The sequence below is a fragment of the Ammodytes marinus genome (genome assembly GCF_949987685.1).
Source record: "Ammodytes marinus genome assembly, chromosome: 10".
In the NCBI taxonomy this organism is placed as follows: domain Eukaryota; kingdom Metazoa; phylum Chordata; class Actinopteri; order Uranoscopiformes; family Ammodytidae; genus Ammodytes; species Ammodytes marinus.
In genome coordinates this window covers 16,690,977-16,710,873 of record NC_137214.1, presented here as the reverse complement: position 1 = coordinate 16,710,873, position 19,897 = coordinate 16,690,977, and the positions used below count along the sequence as shown (strand labels likewise).

The 19,897-nt window shown below is 40.5% G+C and overlaps 1 protein-coding gene across 5 annotated transcripts in view; it reads left to right on the top strand.

Annotated features, from left to right (window-relative positions):
* The window catches only part of diaph2 (diaphanous-related formin 2), a 357,664-nt gene that overhangs the window by 246,114 nt on the left and 91,653 nt on the right, over positions 1-19,897 (top strand). For all 5 annotated transcript variants that reach the window (XM_080035789.1, XM_080035788.1, XM_080035790.1 and 2 more), the window contains one exon: positions 7,071-7,198. In XM_080035789.1, the coding sequence (XP_079891915.1) occupies positions 7,071-7,198 (128 nt within the window). The remainder of the gene's footprint in view (positions 1-7,070; positions 7,199-19,897) is intronic.

Genomic DNA, 19,897 nt, shown 5'->3' with positions numbered 1-19,897 from the left:
GATGAATTAATAAAACTCATTAAATATGGGGATTGAATTTGAAAGTGATACTTTGAAAGTGATACTACTGATACAAATGTGTGTGACTGGTGGCTTGCGTCACTCAATGCACGGATACTTATCACCCATCTATGTGGGTGATCATTGCAGTGGGTGCAGTTACTGTCAATTATGAATTATAATCACATGTAGAAATGACACCTCAAACGTGTTTTCTTTTAGTTTTTTTTTATTTACAAAATGTTTCCTCTGTAGCTTGCTATGAAAGTGCTGTGGCATAGTTAAGCCTTCCGTTCTTACCGTTGATATAGAATTTAGAACATGTTTTACAAATAAATCAAGTTTATGGCATGACAAAAATGTTAAGATTTAAATGTTAATTACAGAGCAATCATACCTAAATATATATTTGAAATGGGATTCCAAGGTGTGTCTGATTTAATTGGTCATGTCGTAGGCCTACAATTTTTCTGTGAGGCAGAATTGCTGCATAGGTGTGTGTGTGTGTGTGTCCGCCTGCCTCTGTGTTTGTTTGTGTGTCCTTGGCCTTGCTTAAATACTTAAAAGCTGGTATATAGTTGCTTGCATTAGTTGGTATTGTACTTTCCACGTATATGCTTGTTCCATTCCTTGGCACTTGGCATGCTGCAGCTCTCAGGTCAGTCAATAAGTCAAGTAAGGTTTTGGGTCTCTTGAATCTAAAAAATGTCAAGTGAAGTGTGTCCCCTTAGAGGTTTCAGTTGAAATAGCCTCGGCTATACGGCTGATAAGGGTTCTACTTTGAAGTTGTGAAAGAGGCTGGAGGCATGAGTCAACTTCTGCAGGATATTATGACCGCCACACCCTCAACGCTGAGCATCTCTCCTGTCTGTTGCACTAACACAAGTTATGTCAATGTCTTCTTCAAAAGCTCTTTCCCTCTATATCTGTTGTTGTTTGCATACGCATTTAGTTGAGTGATTCATTGAGGCACTGTGCTGTCATTAGCAAACTGTAGCCTACTTAATTAATTGTCGTACTTGCCAAGAATGCCTTTCACACAGACACCAGAGACATAGGCATCTGCTAATTTACCTTGATGAACACAGAGCTGACATTTTACTTAAAAAATAATACTCCGACTTAGCTCTGTACTACACTGAAACAGCGCACTCGTTTCAACCAGCCAGCACTGATAATGGTCCTCCCCCAACATGCATGAAAACAGACATCACACACTTGGCACCTGAGGCAATGTGGTCACTCATCTACAGTCGGTATCTGTCATGTGCCCAGTGCCTTGCCTTTAAAATAAAAATAGCTCTACAACCAGTCACCCACCCACCAATATTAAATAAAGATATGTCTTGGCAAAGGAAAAATGGCCCCCCTTCAAGTAAGTGCATGACAAGCATTTATATGGTTGATTGTCGGGATGGAAGAGGTAAACCATTCCCCCCCTGTGAGTTCCCCATTATGTGTTATTGCAGAGGGCAGAGCCTCCCATATAACACCAGCACATCCCCCTGACTGATTTACCTCAGCACTTCCTAGAGAATTGTCATCACCCGAGGTCAATGTCTAAACGTTCCCCTTGCATCAAAATATATTGTAATTGACTCCATTTGTAATTCATCCAGAGATCTGGCACTGGGCTGCAGCTGTGATGGCTGCCGAAAGCAATAAAGACTCACAGACATGACCCCCCATTGTAAACAAGGCCTCTTTCCAGAGTGCGAGGTACAGTAACGTGTGGTTTTCCCGAGTCTGGCATGTACTTTTGCTCTTTGGCTCCAGCCCATACTTCCAATGATGATGTAATTTCAAAATTATCTAGTTCCCATGTCATGTTTTATTCTTATTGGATTAATGCCCATGTACTCCTATTGCCATTTAAGATTATTGGAAAACCAGATAATAGAGGGTTTCAACATAGTTTTCCTTTTATAGGTAGCAGTGTTGGCTGGGAAGGAGATACAGTAAATACTTTATTACACTGTACACTACATTATAGATACGCTCTAATGCAGTGTGTATGCTGTAGCTGTAATAATTAATGTTACAGTAATTTATATAATAGCACTGTGCTTTAAGTAATATATGAATTCCATTGTGGTATTAGATAATGTATCTTGTTATAAAGGGATCTTATCATATGTCACGTTGTGTATCATCAATAACATATATTTATACTGTATATATAATGTTTTTAACTTAATGAAAAATAGTTCCCTCACCAATATTAATTACAGCTTGATTTATTTAAAAGGCTGGACTATGCATTAGGCATGCATACGGCATTTACAGATTAACAATAGTTTAACCTTCTGGTTTTGCTCTTTGGGGTGCCATCAGTTCTAATCTAAAACAAATCCTTCATTATGATAACAGTTATTTCACATGGAGGGTTTAAGCAAATTGAAAATTAAAAGAGGAAATAGAGCAAAAGCAAAAAGGATTTACTCTTTTATGTACATGCAATTAGTGCAACATTGATGGGGAATTGCAATTGTGATTGTTTGCTTATGTTGTGGATTTGTGTCCTATGAGCGAAATTAATTACATTGTCCACCAAGGACATTTTTCATTTTCTGGTATGATGTAAAATGCAATTTCCATATATGTGTATAATTATTTATAAGGGAACATCACTAATTGATGTATTTACTTACAAATAGATGAATAACTTGAGTATTTTTTTTCTCCTGAAAACCAAAATCTTCTTGTCTGAGAACCTCAATCTGTACCATAACGTTTTCAGTTAATACTGTGCCCTGGGTTTTTTTCCATCTTTTTTGTGTATGCTGTCCATTCAATTCCCTCATTTGCCTCTTATTACTGCCTACTGTTTTTAACATCACACGATACGAGGCTAATCAGAAAGAACAATGGGATGGCTTTGTCACAGCAACACTATCACTTTTACTCCTTGCAACTGGAGCTGCTTTGATTTCCTGCTGAAAGGGGAACACAGAGTCATGTTTATCCTTTTGTCTCTTTCTTTCGCTGTACTCTAGTCTGCCTCCCACTTCATCTCGTATTCACTTTAAGGTGCCACCAACAGCAAAAAAACAAAAAAAAAAGACAAGACAAGACAAGAAAAAGCTATTTTCTTTTCAGGGAAAAATAATGATTCTACGTAACGTTCCGCTTTGTACCAAATGTGGTTCTTAGGCAAAAACAGGCGAAAACTATAAGATTCATCTTTGTCTTGGGATCCTCTAGTCCTCTACTCCTGCTGATCGATAGCTCAGTTTGACCCTGGTGTGATGAGTATGCCCTTCGGCGGACATTATGTGTATATGGTGGTTATGTAGAATCCCTCCAAGGTCGGCCTGTCCTCACACACCCTATGTTGTTTATGCAAAGGAGGCCGTGAGAGGGGGTTCTGAAGCCAAGATAACAAGCCAGGGTAAGATTACCTATGTTAGGCTCTAGCTTTAAACATTCTTCAATCCCAACTGCTTGAAAATATTTGTTTTACATATGATTGAAGTGCTGATAATACCACGGCCGCATGCCCCCGGGCCAAAGAGACCTCATGTAATCTGTAGACAAACACTGTATGTCAAAAAGACACAGACTTATTCAGCTAAGGTATATCCGTTTGTTTAGTTATTTGGTCTACTACTGTGATGTTATTTACTTACTTTTTTATCCTCCATTAACTTCAATCATGTTTACATGCCTGGATTATGTCATAATGGTGTAAATTCCCAGTGATGTATCTATGTCATAATATTTGTCATAATATTTCAACCAACCGAACATCCCCTTACCCACGCGCCTCCACCAATGTGAACTGCCTAATTTAACAGTCAAGCGCTAGCACACGTTTAAGTGTTTCAAAACCCTATGCAAACACAGTATGTTAACCGTATCATCATTATCATGGTATCACTATTAGACTGTATATATACAGTATATATATTCTACAGACCATCCTGAAACATGATGACTGAATATTCATACACGTATTAGTAAGCACATTTTTACTGTCACTGTGGACACATCTCTTCTGTGTAGCCGTTTGTCTTTCCCCTCCCACTCATGTCCCTTTTCACCCGCCCACTAACGTACACTTACTTGACTGAAGGTGACAAATGCATTCATGAACGACCTTCTGTGTTGATTTAATGTTGCATTTGTCTTTGTTTTCACAAGTTGTTTAGATTATTTAAACTTGATCTTTTATTCCACGTTGGCAGAAGCATTCAAAAATAAATCTCAATTTCCTTTGTAACCTTTGGCGGCATTGCGAGAGCACTGGATGAAAGATTGCTATTATTTGTCTATAAATCAAAATGGAAATTGGCCCCCTTCTACAAATGACTGCATATCAAGTTGACACCTTCACATTAAAGTGGTTGATTTGGAGTTGTGAGCTACACATAATTTTCTCCCTGGCAGTTTATTTTAAGGAAACGGGGCGAGGCCTAGTGGGATACTTTTCTGTCTGTCTTTTGTTCATGGGAATGACTATTGTGTAAAGAGTGACAGCAATAGAGTTCATATCAATAACAGAATGATGTTGACCACAGTTGCTGTATGTTATTCACGCAAGGTCACTTTTTTTCTTTGAAATAAGTGTATCTCTATTGTCCTGTTTCGCGTCCCCCATGCATCACTCAACCTCTGCAGTTTTGTTGTTGTTTTAACTTGACAACGAGGGAACTACTTACACCAGCCAACTTTTTTTTGTTGTTGCATAAAACGGAGTTACCTCAGGTCATAATGTGTGCATTTGCTGGCTTAGAAACCTGGAGACCGAGATATTTTCATTCTGTGTCATTGAAAGAGACTGGCAAGCCTTGCTGAGAGCAGTCATTAGAATAATTTTACATGTTTCAGAAATCCCTCTCTGTCTGGAACGACAGAATATACACAACCACCTCAATCCCCCTCTGTTTCTCCTGTGATCCACTTGAAATGTGTCTTCAGAAGATACCACTGTTGCCATGTTGTGTGTACCCTGAAAATAGCAGTGTTATTTTTGTGGTAATTCTACTAATGATATCCCAGAAGAATCCATGCTAAATTCCGTAGACACTAAGTTGCTTGAGCAAAGAAGGGTATACAGCTATATTAATGTATATGTATTCATATATGTATTTCTAAAAAGCATAAATGTATCCACACCGGCACCAACACTGCCACTTGTACCAGTGCCAGTTTGTCTCTATGCTACGTAATTCCCATGTAAACAATAGTCTGTCTTGTAGTCCCGTGGCTTCACTCTGATCCCGTAAATGGCTCCCCTGAAACACCATTTCCAGTTAGCTGAAGCCAGTGTTTATTGGCTACAATGTTTACTGTGATCTGTGTTTGCAGCCAGATTATTACCCAATACTATAACTCATGCCACAGGGCGCCACTATCAAAAGCCAAAATGAATGACGGTACATTTATGTGAGTGTAATTGTTTCTTCCGTTACATCCATCTGTCCACCTAGCTTACCATGCTGTTTATTTTCCCTGGTTCACCATTACTAAGTTTGAGATCAGTGAAGATGGCATGTGAATCTCATGAGCCCTATCAGTGGAGAAACAGACTATGTGATGGTGTGGTTTTCTCAATGTCATTCCCAGGAGTCACTTCTGTGAGAATGGAGTAGGATGGATTGTGAAAACTCCCAGTCACTGGATCCGGCCAGCCAGTCAGCTAGCTGGCTGCAAAGTCTTAATAATGACAGTGACCTCACCCCTTACCCCTTTTTATATTGCTTCTAGACTCATCCCCAGCAAGCAGTGTGCGTGTGTCCGTGAATGTGTCTGCCTGTGTGTACTTTCCAGGGGGAATGCATACCCCTTGTATTTGTTGGAATAGGTTTGTTCGAAAGGGTGCTGGCAGCGCATGTGAGGGAAACAGTCTTGCCATCCAATCTTATTGTCAGTAAATGAGAAAAAAAATAGCAACTCCAAGTTATAGAATTGATGTAAAGCAAGCCAAGGTTGACCCTTATGTCGCCAAGACCACATCTCTCGACAGCGTGTCCATTACTCCCTCCGCACTTCAGCTACAGGCTAATGGATCGGCTAACCTTTACGTTGTTGAAGAGGGCTGTCCTCATTGGTGCATAATGGTTATCAATCAGTGTTTGTGACGCAAATCACAATGGCTGGCTGCAGAATTGGATTGTGCAGTTTGTTGTGCCTGCATCACCTTTAGCTGGTGATGATTGCCACTTGCAGTTATGTAGACACCAGTTTAGAGCATGGTCACTCATAACTATCAGTATTACTGTCACTCACTGGATTTTTGTTATTCAGAGCATGTTCATTGTATTGTTTTTATCCTACCAAGTTGCATAGGCCTATATGATTGCCTCCACCCCATTTGCCATAAATGTATCCACACTGAATGCAGTCAATATTACTTTATACCAAATGCAGTCAATATTGCTTTGAATTGACAAAGCCTGTCAAATTAAAAACAATGTACCACTGCAAAAACATTATTAATAGTGTGAAGGTTCATCGTGAATGGATAACTGGATATGTTTAACTTGTTTTCAAGTTGTTTGTTTATCTCTTGTTTGAGACCAGTTGTTTTTGAAAGCTTATATGTGTCCAATAGTGTGTGTGTGTGTGTGTGTGTTTGTGTGTGTGTGTGTGTGTGCGTGCGTGCGTGCGTGTGCGTGTGTGTGCGTATGTCAATAAGACCAGACCCTTAACAGCAACCTAAACATGGCACCGCATCCATGTTCCCTGTGCCGTCTGATCCCCTGAGAATAGAAGAAGAACGTTTGAAGTCTCCACTTGAAAGGCCTTATCTGAATACTGTGGATTCCACAGCAACTCTGTAAACAGTGATTACACACAGATTAATGAGCCACACGCACAGTGTACACACATATTTACACATGCTGGTGTTTCTAGGCCACACACACATATGGATTCTGCAGGAGTCAGTATGTCACGACACACGGTCTAACTCAGTACTACAGCTGGTCTTCTTTTTAAATTCAAACTTCAACAAAGTTTTCAGGGTTCTGTGTTGTTTTCAATCTATAAGTGGACATCCATTAATGAGTCTTACTCGCGCTTACTAGTTCATTCATTATGTATCTTTATGTTTCTTTTTTCTACAGTGTCTGCTGAGATCTTGAAAAGCAGTTTGGCCACCATGGAACGTCAGATTCAGCGGCTCGAGAGCGACATCGAGAACTTCCCCAAAAACGATGATGACCAACAAGATAAGTTTGTGGAAAAGCTGTCGATATCCTTTTTTCTTTTATTGTGGTTATTTTCCGTCACTTGCTTGGTTTTATGCATGAAACGTTATTTAAAAAACATTATTCTAGCACATAAGAACATTATGTGTAACATTTTTGTCGGCAGCAGCGGCACAGGCTTCAGCTGTTTCTGCTGGCAGTGGTAAGCAGTTTAAGTCACTTGCTGTGATAGGTGGCACCCAAGGGAACTTAGGGGAATGGATCGGGCTGCCTTGCTGTGAGATGTTGATCAGATCACCCTTTTCACTTCTCCCTGGGTCCCAAGAGTGAAATCATGCCTGTGGCTATTTTTACTGCACTCTGCCACCGCTGCCTGCTTCCCTGGGGGACTCTAATAGGGGCTCAGGCCCTTCACACCAACTTATCGCCTATCCCTGATTTCATCTCCTGACCGGCCACCAGCCTCTCTCCACACAACCATCCGTGGACGTTCTCTCATGGCACCGCTTCTATTTCGATAACGGAGTGTTTCACTTTAAAAAAAAAACCCAAGCATTTTTCTGTTGCTCCCAAATTGAATTAGCCATGTCTGTGCACTTTCCTGAATGCCCTTTCTGAGAGAAAAGCTCCTTCACTGTATAGATCTGATCAATGGTGGAAATCAAGTCTGTTGTCAATACCCTTAGGCTTGGGTGCCTTTTGTTGGAAAAGAAAGAGAAGAGTAAAAAAACAGTAAAGCAGTCAGCAGTGGCTTCGTTGCTTGTTTCTTGCATCATTAAGAAGAGAAAGAATGACTCTAGAGTATTTTAACAAATGAGTAGGTGTTTCCATATGCTGGTGCGCTTACGCTTAACACAGCATTTAACCTCATCTCTGCTTCCTTTTGTCTGAGATTTAGTAAGGCTGACTTAGCACGTTGGGTGGTATAAGAGTAATAGCCTGCTAACACATTAACAATCTGGTCCCAGTCAAAGAAGGGCACTTAAATTTGTGTAATTAAAAAAAAAAAAAAAATAAATGAGACAGAGCCCTCCTCTGGCAGAGCAGGCAGGCAAGAAAAGCTACTCTGCCCCCCGATGTCAGTATTGATTCCCAGGCTCCTTCGGGAACTGCAGGCTTGAGTGAGAGGAAATGGAGAAGTGTAGATATACTGCAGCACTGCTCTCCCTCACTGTCTGGAGTTCCTCCCCAGAGTGTGGCAGGGAGAAAGCTGACTGGCCGTGAACTGAAACACCCCACCACTTCCTCATCCCCCTTTCTTATCCCCCTTCTCCATCTCACCTGATCGAGTTTTGGTGCCAGGAAGGAGGCATAGTAGTAGAAGAGTATAATAAGATATGTTTTTCGCTCTTGCCTTATTGAAAGCAATCACTGGCACAAAAAGTCCTGACATGCATGTATATTTCATTCTCCCATCTTGTGTTGTTTTTTCCCCATTTTCCGGTGTTTTTTTTGTAATGGTTAATTATACAGTAAGTCCCGTCCCCATATTTTTACAAGTGGCAGAATTTGCTTTATTTTGAATCATCAATTTACACTGATATATTGTTGTTGTTTTTTTGGGGCGGATGTAGACACATCCAGGCACAATGATGAAAGGTGCATGCTTGTTTGTTCTGTCAGTTAGCTCCCTAGAATGTTTGATCTGCATTTTTTCTCCTGTGTGTATGATACTGTTATAATAACAATGTGTCAAGACAATTTTACTTCTACAATGTGGTGATGAGCACTTAGTGTAGATTATGTTATCCAATGCAGTTGAAAAACGTCTTACTGTCTTGATGATAGGACAGAAATGAACAGTCACATTTTTGCTCAATGCCTTTGTAGTAGCTGTGGGTCTTCTTTTTATAGGAGTGTTTTTTTTTTACGTGTGCTACATGTATGGGGCCCAATTTAACCCAAGTCTGTCTCCGGGGACAATATTTTTACCACTTTTAAGTCTCATGATATTAGTTGTTGGGCAGTTGGTCATGCAAGAGATAGAAAGTGCAGGCTGTGCTTGATTTGCTGAGGATTTTAGCACCTTAGGTACTAGCACTCTCATCCGTGTTGCACAGCTAAGTGTTGAGAACAGTGACAGCGTGAAATATGGCGCTGTATATTTTGGATTGACATTTCCCTTTGGCACACATGAGGTAACACAGCAAAGGCAAAATTTTGCTTTTTTTAAACTTTTCCATGGGATTAAAAAAATAAAAAATATGTTGGTTCCTTGAAGCATGACAGATGGAAGAACAACACGAGCTAAAAGTCATGCATTTGATGCTTGAGCAACCCTGGAAAAGTTAAGCGAAGCTCTGTTGTCTTGACTGTTGGGCACTGTGATGAATGAGTCAGTCAGCCTTTGTGTGTGCATTAGAAAGGGTGGGGAGTGAGAGAGAGAGAGAGAGAGAGAGAGAGAGAGAGAGAGAGAGAGAGAGAGAGAGAGATAGTTATTTACAGTGCATGTGTGGGTGAGTACATGTACTTCTGTTTTGCTGTGACTCTTTTGTTAGCTTTTTTTTCCCTGAGATTAATTTCAGGAGTTCATGGTCACTGTGAGGTATTTTGAATGCATTAAAGTGCCTCCAAAGCAGCTAGGTTTTAATTAAACCCTCAACAATAAATTATGTTTTTTTTTATTTTTGTTTTCTATGTGTAATTAGTTTTCCAAATGTGTTTACACTTCAGTAATGACATGTCTGACCCTCGCCCTTTAATCAGTCACTGGATTTGCTTTTACATTTCAAAGGGAATCTTCCCATGAAGTAAGAGGAGAGCAGACTCTCACCAACAGATCAGTATAGCAGTTATGAAAAACAGAAATGAAGAAATATAGATAGAGAAATGACAGAAAGAAAGATGTATGGAAGGAATGAGAAGAAGAAGAAAAGAGAGAGAGAGAGTTTTAACTCATAGTGGAAACACTTTGTTTGGCTTTATTGATACATTTTTCTCCTTCCATTACTGTAATGTATGCAAATGACTGAAATGGGGTGTTTGTTCAGCAGTTTAGTGATCTCTGTCTGTCAGAAGTAATGGGAGCCCACAAAAGGCTGTAGAGTTGAGGCACAAGCCCCCAGAGAGCCCTATTTCACCAGAGAGGATAGGCTATCACATGCACACACACGTTCTCTCACTCTCTCACACACACACACACACACACACACACACACACACACGGATATGATAGAGTAGAGCTGGGGGCCTAGAGCGGGACTCTGCATATTGGAATATTAATGGTAGTGAGGTGGCTCGATGGGAGATGATGACAGACCGGACTGAACCTTTGACGGGTGCATGGACATGTCCAATACATCTCCCCCCACTCAACGCCTTAACCCAACCCACTGATATGTTGCTTAACCTTTCATTTCCCAGAAGGCTAGAGTGGAAGCCTATCACTCTCCCCCATCTCCATACACTGAGTGACAAGAGGCCGTCTTTTGGGGCCAGTTCCATTAAGATATATTACGCCGGCCTATTACATTATTTAGAAACTCTTAATTTGTCTCTCTTACATAGTTGTGAGCAGGAGAATTTGAACTTAGACTCCCCTTTACCTTCTAAATCAGAGCATTCCATAGTAACAGAAAATGTGCTACATTGGAGAAAAAAAAGACTGAACGGTTTTGATTTGCTAGCACTGCTCTTGTGGTGTGCTGCTGTGGTGGTTTTCATATTAAAGTTTTTTTTTTTTTCAATTATCAAAATATCAAAAAACTTTTACATCCCTCACTCTGTTGAGACATATCTGATGCCCCTTTGTACTGCTGTTTTGTATCCTTTTTTGCCCCTGTGTGTGTGTGTGTGTGTGTGTGTGTGTGTGTGTGTGTGTGTGTGTGTGTGTGTGTGTGTGTGTGTGTGTGTGTGTGTGTGTGTGTGTGTGTGTGTGTGTGTGTGTGTGTGTGTGTGTGTGTGTGGGGTGTTGTTGTTACGGATCCATTGAGTTTCCCCAGTAAGATGCCCTTGAATATGTTCAATTCTTCTGCAAGGCTGAGTGAATGGAGCTGAGTGGCTCGTATCTATTGCTTGTTGTCATGTTTTTTGGTTGGTTTTCAGTCTGGATTTTACCCGTATTCCTGGCAATATTGTCCTTCTAAACGTGGTCAATGATTGACTCAGTGTCATGGAAAAATATTTGAAATGATCCAGATGTCTGCCAAGTGTAGCATATTGAAAATTCCCTTCCAATATCAAGAAGCAGCGGTTCATACAGTGTATGTAGTTATGGATACCTGTCTTGGGACCCTACAAAGCCCCTGCCAGTTTTTACCGTCTTCCCACACATGGTCAACCAAAACAACTGTTGGAGACACTGTAGGCTTCAGGCTACATTTGTGTACAGGTGTACACAGCATTATCTTACTTCACCACCAGGCGCCTAAGGTTAAATATGGTTATCGGTGAAACAATTGTTCTATTTAGCAGCCGCAGTAGTTTAAAGCCAGGCAATGTCTACACAATGTTTTTAAATATAAGAAGTCAGATTATAGAGTCTTTATTTATGCTTGTGTATTGGAAAAATGGGTTAAAATATTCAGGTGGGACTCTCAGCGGCTCCTTATACTTTTTAAATCAGAAAAACACAAAAATCCACCTCTATTGCTCGCACATGCACACAAACATACACACACACAAACACACACACACACACACACACACACACAAGCTCTTTCTTCTAATCACCAGCTACTTTCGAATCCCCCCTCCCTAACCCCAGTGTGTTTCCTCTGTTAATGAAATTCACTGTAAACTGTGTGGCCAATTAGCTGAAGCACAGATAAACCATGGAGCCTTTTAATTATCCAAATTTCAATGGAAACACATGTTAAATAAATAAAGTAGAGGTTCCTGAGACCTCTTTCCCTGCCTGAGTTTTGTCTCTGTATCTCACACCTCAATGTGAATGACCAGACTCTGCTCGAGCTACAAATAATTGTAATCACTGGAACAAAAAAAACATATTTCATGTTGCATTATGCATGTGAGGTATTAAGAGTTTAATTCATTTGTTGTAATAGGTGTATCTGGACAAAAAAGTCTAATTATGATTTTTGCAAAGGACAAGCAGTGAAAGTAAATTAAAAAAAGGTTGCAAAAATGTTATTGCTGTTGCCAGGAATTCTCCTTTCATTTTATTTATTCAATGCGAACTTATAGCTACTGATGCAAATATAAATTGCACAACATTTAAATAGAGGTTTGAGTTTAGCTATAGTAAGACTTGACCTTGCATTGTTGCAAAGTACTTTGTTGACACTGAAGTGCAAACACTATGACTAACGTGTCTATATACAGCTTCAGAACCATTTGCATAAGGCAAAAATACTTACATTTTAGAAGGGTGAACCATCTAATATTTGTCATTTTCGATTGACTTCTACACAATTTTGAGATCAGTGGCCAATGAAATAATTTATCAATCCTTCAGTTCTTGAATTTGTGGTGTCAAATATAACCGTAAAAAAAGAACAATCAAGTCAGAACTCTCTAAATGGATTATCGTAGCAAACATTATGTAGAGATTTCAAAGTCACTACACAGATTTAGCACATTGACATTTTCCAACTACAATTGTGCAACCAGGTTTTTGACTTTGTCTTAGGAAGCTCTGCCTCTCAGAGCAAAATTGTATCCACATGAGACAAACATCAGCCCTTTTTAAACTCTAAGAACTCCCCCCCAAAAAAATAAAAATAATAACTAAGGGACTTGATCATTTCTGTCAACAAAAATGATCATCTCATCGCCGCCTTGTCTGTCGGCCGTCGTGTTCCCTTCCAGACAGAACTCCATGTCGGTGCCCTCTGGTCATATGAGTGAATTCCCTTGAAGTTCCCCAATCAGTATCTTGTTAGGCTGTGACACTGGGCCTGATGTGGCAGCTGCATTAGCCAGTAGAGTAAGCTTGCTGACAGGCCGGCTGGGCTCTAAGCTCCCAGGGGCAGGAGGGAGTGTAGCATTGGAGTACATAGAGGTATACGCCCATGATGTACACTGGATCTTACCCCCTGTTTCGCTCCTGAGTGAACCACTGTCATATTCCACTGATAAAGTCTCCATGCCCCGCTAGACTTGATGGCTTGTCCCTAGGGATATACTGTGTCCTGTTGGGATTCACAGCTGTTCTCCTGCAATCAAAAAATGCTTCCATACACACCTACTGTATACATGATTATACTATACTCGGAAATAGTTCTATTTATTTATTTTTAATTTTTTTTGCTTTTTGACATACTCTGCTCAACAGAAGGGGACAGAAACCGTTCCTGTAACTGTGCAAGCTTTTTTGATGTAGACATGGGCAAAGGTCGCTCCTCCAGGTTAGGTTAGCTCAAACACTGGTAGTCAAGGGGAGTGTTAGCCTGCCTCTGCTGACTGTCAACTGTCAGAAAGAAAGACTTTACAACGTCACTGAATGCTCCTGTGTGCTTGTTGGGACTTGTTTATTAACTATGTTATGTTGTTGTCTATATTGTTACACTCTGTCATGTAAGAATCAAATACATACTGGAAGGAAACAGGGGACTGACCATGATGGCTCTCTAATCAGGAACCGCGGTGAAGTTGTTTTTTAGTTGTGGTGTAGTTGATGAACTATCTGTCGATTTGTTGATACAATAATAAGGGGCTCTAATATGCCGTATACTCATATGGACTGCAGACACTAGACAAAAGCCAGTGTAACAGGTGATTTTTTTCTGAATCGAAAATTATTAAGTTTTGTTAATCTCTTTTATCTTCATGCCTTCATGTGTGATGCTCAGCAGCTGTATCGTCTTGCCGTCTTGGCCCAAATCTCCACTGATTATTTCTGCTCCTCAGAGAAGTCCGGGGGTAAGGACCAAATGGCAGCAGCTCCAATCTGCACCTCATTACTTCCCCAAAAGGCCTGGGCTTAGTGCAGGGTAATAGACAGAAGCCCGGCTGCCCTCATTTGTCATGGGCTCCTGGGTTTGATGCAAAGCCCCCCTTGAGCACTTGTTGCCGCGCTCTAATCCCGCAGTAGACACCAGCCACGCTCCTCTGCTTAGCCATCCCCACTCTCCACCGTCATGGCTCATGATTTCACTTTCATTTGATGTTTTAATGAAATCCCAGAGACTCCGTTGAATGGCAGCCCCCATTGTTGGCAAATTATTCTATCAAATTGCAAGTGGAAAGGGGGCACCGCGACTGGAGTTATTTGTCTAGTAAATATGAGCCACTAAAGGGCTTTACAGTGTTTTTTCCAGAATAGTAATCCACAATAGAAAGATGGTCGTTGTTAAATACAGACACAGGTTGACTCACAGAAAAATAAAGCCTGTCGACAAAATGGCCCACAGAATGCTGTTATAGTTTCCGTGAATAGCTTCCTGCATTTATCTATTCATGCAATATCTGTGATAACTAAAAGGAATACTTCATCCGCTAGAGCATGCTTACAAATGATTCAGAAGAAATGTACTTGATGCTTGCAGATAGGGTACAGAGAAGACATTAATATAATGGCTGGCATTGTTTTCCCGTTCAGACCAGTGTATTATCTACTAGTATTATTTGTTGTGCCCAATTGTAAAATAAAGACTATGGGGCAGCGCTCAAAAGGCTGAGGAAAGCTCCTTCATGAAAAAGCCTGAGTATAATAAGCTGAAGTTGCTGTGGGTGCCAGTTGAAAGCCTTTCTAAAATGTAAATCAAACTAATGACCAAACACTTCCTTTCTCCACTGTAATGTAATTCCATGATGCTGTCGAGGGAATACCATGTAGTCCTGCTGTTTGCTACTAGACTCTACTGTTGATTTCTAACTTTGCTCCACAGAGGCCATCCTTTCTCTCCCTTGACAGGGCCAGTGTCTGCATGACTGCGGGCTATATCTCAAGCAGGCTGCTCATACAGTATACATGGCCCGACAAGTGATTAGCCGGACTCATTGACTGCATTTGCACTCTTTGGAGCAATTAGGCGCTTCATTATGCAAATAAACGCCATTAAATGTCTCACGTTCGCTAATTGATTATAAGATACGGTATATGGTCAACATTACCGCTCTGCTCGTTCAAAGAGATTTGGCTACCTACAGTTAAAGCTGTGCACTTTGTGAATACATTATTGACAGCAAAAAAAAAGACAGTGCAGCCATTTCCTCAGAATGAATCCATGCACTCAGTTCTGCACATTGTGTGGCATAATAGAAAAAGTCAGAGGGAGAAAGAGATCACTAATTAAAATGAATCTGTGACAGTCAGAAACACTAACAGTTACAAACGGCAATCTGATGGTAGTCAACAGGGGATTCTCCATTAATTGGCAAAATGAGGCTCATCAATCACGCAGACGGGGAATGCTGCACAGACAGTATCCTGTCAGAGTCACACACTGTGGGGGGAGCAGCATGACGTGTGTCTCAGTGACAGAGTCATGTAGAGAAAGAACAGTTTATAAGTTCCCTCTATCTTTCTCTCTCTTTCTCTCTCTCTCTCTCTCTCTCTCTCTCTCTCTCTCTCTCTCTCTCTCTCCTAACTGTGTTTCTCACCACATGTGGCTCTCAGTAGACATCTAGCCAACTAATACTGACAGGCTTTGTTTTTCTGCTTGTCACATTTCAAATGGGGATTGGCTGGCATTCTGTGTCAGTCATGGCCAAGACAGAATTGTCAAAACACACTGTTGAATTTCAGCTTTAGGAGGTTATTATTTGCTGATGACATGTACTGAGAGGCTTGTAACTTCACACTCGACTCTCTTCGTTCAAGCTCTCACAAAAAAAGAAAAAAAAAGCTACTGTTGATTTTCCACTAAGGAGACCATGATCATTTTATCGGATTCAAAATATATTTTTTTTTTCAAATACAAACAACCATATCTGAAAATGAATTGGCAGGAACCTCTGACTATACCTCCATGGTATGTACAGTCAAAAAAAGTGGCGCGCTAAGGGAGCAATATATGAACTTTGTATGAACCTAACAAAGATAATATTGTCCTTGTTTGTCATGGTGAGAAATGCCCTGCGATGACCCAGCAAGCCAAAAAGTGCTGGGGCATGTAACATAACACAGCTCATCTGCCTACAGGTCAATAAATATGTCCAAGCAGCTTATTGACTGTTTCATCAATTTAGCCAATCAATGGACTTCTCCCGGTGTCTAGGCTACTCCCAAGATTTAGTGCGATCACAGGCAAATTGCAACTTTAAATGGTTATTGCTCTATCTATGTGAGACACACCACCACTAGCTGACTTGGCACAGAGGCTATACTGTTACATAATGTTTGCGCACATGTCCACTTGTGCATTGCTGATTGCATGTATAGTCAGCCATCCTCATAGCTGTCACTGGCAGGGTTAAAGGTGCTGTAAGCGGAATGGTTCTTTTAGCTAACTTCCTGTCCGTTACTGCAGTTAGCAGTCCCCTCGCTCGTCCCTACGTCACCACATTAATGCACTGTGGTCTTCAAGCAGCGTGTTATCTAGCATCATCTCAGATCCATATGTGTGATAAAACATGATAAAAACCATCAAAACAGACATTGGGAAGGATTTTTACCTGCTCCGCTATTGTAGGCGCATACACATTCACCCATCTGGTGCTCTGGCGTGCACCAGCAGTGAGACCATGAGTGAGACGGGTGTCGGTTTGTAGCGTTATCTCTTGTGATTGGATAAAAATGTCCGGATCCTCCAATAAGTTTATTTGCCGATTACATGCAGAGCAGCTGACTGAGAGATCGGCTTCATGAAACGCGCACATTATGTAAGTGTTCACTGTATGAATATAGAGCGATTTAACACTTATATTAACATAAATAAACTGCTTACTTCACCTTTAATATACTGTGAGTCAAAACAACAGTCATGCCTGTATGTTTTCTTTATTGACAATTAACCTCCAATTAGCAGCATGGATGAATAGGGTGACCTCCAGAAGTGCTAGTGGTTGCGCTGATGATGGCTCCTCTGTGATGATCATGATTAGTGAGATTATCCAGTATGCTGTGAAGAAGGATCTCTGGCTGGTAGTGCATGGCCTGGAGTGATAGAGATACACAGGAGCATTTAACATGTTGCCTTTTTGCCGCAGTAGTAGTGACATAAAAAAATCTATTAGTAACCATCCATTTTTCCTCCCTCATTTGTCTCCCTCTTCATATGTCTAGCTTTTCACTCTCTCTCTCTCTCTCTTGCTCTCGCTCTTTCTCACTCACTCACTCACTCTCTCTCTCTCTATCTATCTATCTATCTATCTATCTATCTATCTATCTATCTATCTATCTATCTATCTATCTATCTATCTATCTATCTATCCATCTATCCATCTATCCATCTATCCATCTATCCATCTATCCATCTATCCATCTATCCATCTATCCATCTATCCATCTATATATCTATATATCTATATATCTATATATCTATCTATCTATCTATCTATCTATCTACTGTATCTCTCTTACACCCACCCACACACACACACACACACACACACATACACACACACACACACACACACACACGCACACAGACTGTATACTGTTGCTGGGTCCCAGCCCTGTCATTTAACAGCAACAGGGATGAGTAAGACACATCTAGGACCTGAACCAGAAGCTGACCTTGAATTGACTTTCTGTGATGAAGACTTACGGTTGATCCCTGGGCTTCTTGCCTTGATGCCTTGCAGCTTTCCGTCCTAACTTAGGAACATAAGAACCAAAGAGACCATATATCTCTTTCTCTGTTGCTTATTTTTTTTTCTCTTTATGTGCCATGACTTTCAAGAGTAACCTTGCAGGTGGTAATAGCACATAGTTATTGCAAAAAATGCCTTAACTATGCAGAGTTTTTACACATACTTGTGAAGTGCAGTACGTACATGGAATATTTATTTATATAAACGAATACTCACTGACTGGAATGCTCATCATCAAAGTGAATTATATGATTATGTCTTTATGAAAGCAAGGGCATCACATAGAGCATCACATAACAAAAAAAAGAAGCAAAAAAATAGCCCTGCAGTTTACATATAATATTTATATTTCTCGTGTACCATCAAAGTCAGGGAAAATTCTTTTTTATTTTGTATAGAAATAAATGCATTTGGTGCAGGGTTCTGAAAGCAGTGGTTGTAAGTATCTCTTTACATTTGAGCCGGTGTAACACAAAATACAAAATAACACAATAAATTATAGTATATTTTTATTAATAAATCAATTCACTTTGTAAAATAATAAACACTTTGCAGGCTTCAGAAATCTAATTTTGAATACGTATGACGGCTGGCCATAACATAAATCTATAGGTGTTGTCTAGGAGACTCCCATTATGTTAATGCACTCCATATTGAGGAACATTCGTGTTTTTATGTCATACAATCTTTGTAATGCTAAATTACAAATGTTATATATTTATTTTTTATTACACAAAAAAGCATGTATTGTTTATTAAAACAATTATCTTCTTTTATACAAGCCTGCAGTGCAGAGATGTTCCAACACACTAAAAATGGTGCCAACTTAATTCAAATTCAAGCACATTTCTGTCCAACTGTGTCCTGATTAAAGAGCAAAAAAAAACATTTATTACGCCTTTTTTTTGGTAAAAACTGATTGAAATAGGATCTCCAGCACAGTTGAGCAGATCATGACACCCATCATAATAATTGGTTGGGAAGGTTTCAACATTGTTTTCCAGAGGTAATGTAGTAAAAAAAAAGAATAACTTTAACAATTTGAATGACTGACTGCGGTTGTTATGAGGTCTGTGGGCTGATTGCGCTCTTGGGGCATGTTTGTGATGGATGGTTACGGCAGGGGTTAGGAAGCCTCAGGCTTGTTTGATCCAGCGGTCATATTCTAAAACCTCTGTGCGCAAGGTCATGATGCTCCGTATGAAATATCATTTTATTTGCATGTGCTCTACTGCCCTACTCCTACAGTTTCTATGTACAAATCAGACTGGTGAATGTGAGTCTATTCATTTTAACACTGTGAATCTCTTTCCTTTAAATAGTGACAGCTTTGAATGTGTGACAATATACAGAACATATTTTTTTTTTCTGTTTAGCCTAGCTCAAAACTTTGAATCAGTGCAGGGCTGTACAGTGCGACAGTTTTGATCGCATTTGCTACTGAAATTGATCACGTGCGATGATGAATACTAGTCCACTCGCACGAGTGCTAATGAGCAGATGCTGTCTGTTTGAGACACAGAGGAGCGCTGCACAACACTGCTTAGAGGGCTCTACATTAACACTCTCCAAATTCGGGTAAATGTAGTCTTAGGCGAGTAAGTTATTGAGTCCACCCTCCACTTTGGCTGGTGAAAGATGTGTGCTCGGCACCTGTGCTTGTGCGGCGATTCTAGCGTCTGATACACTTCACCAACGGTAATAACCGGAAGGAGACGGCACGCAGTTAAGTTAGCGCGTGTGCAAGCAGAACATTTCCTGTGCGCCTTCACATTAAAAGCATGTTACTAGCCAAACGTGAGTTGACTTTTTTGAAGCCGGTAAGAACAGGAAGTTCGTGCTTTACAGCCCTGCAGTGCGCTAGCTTGAAAATCAACTGCTTCAGCTGCAGAGAGCAGTCAACAACAGTAGTCTATTAGGCCTTTCACACCAAAATGAACCAAGAGTCAGTTCCAGGCTGGTGTTGGGGTCAGTTCAAAACTGGTTACAGCCTTATCCCAGTTATGAACCGGTTGGTTTCACATCGACCGGAGACAGCCATGGAGCCGGCAAGAGAGCAACGTCATGACGTCACTGTAAACGTG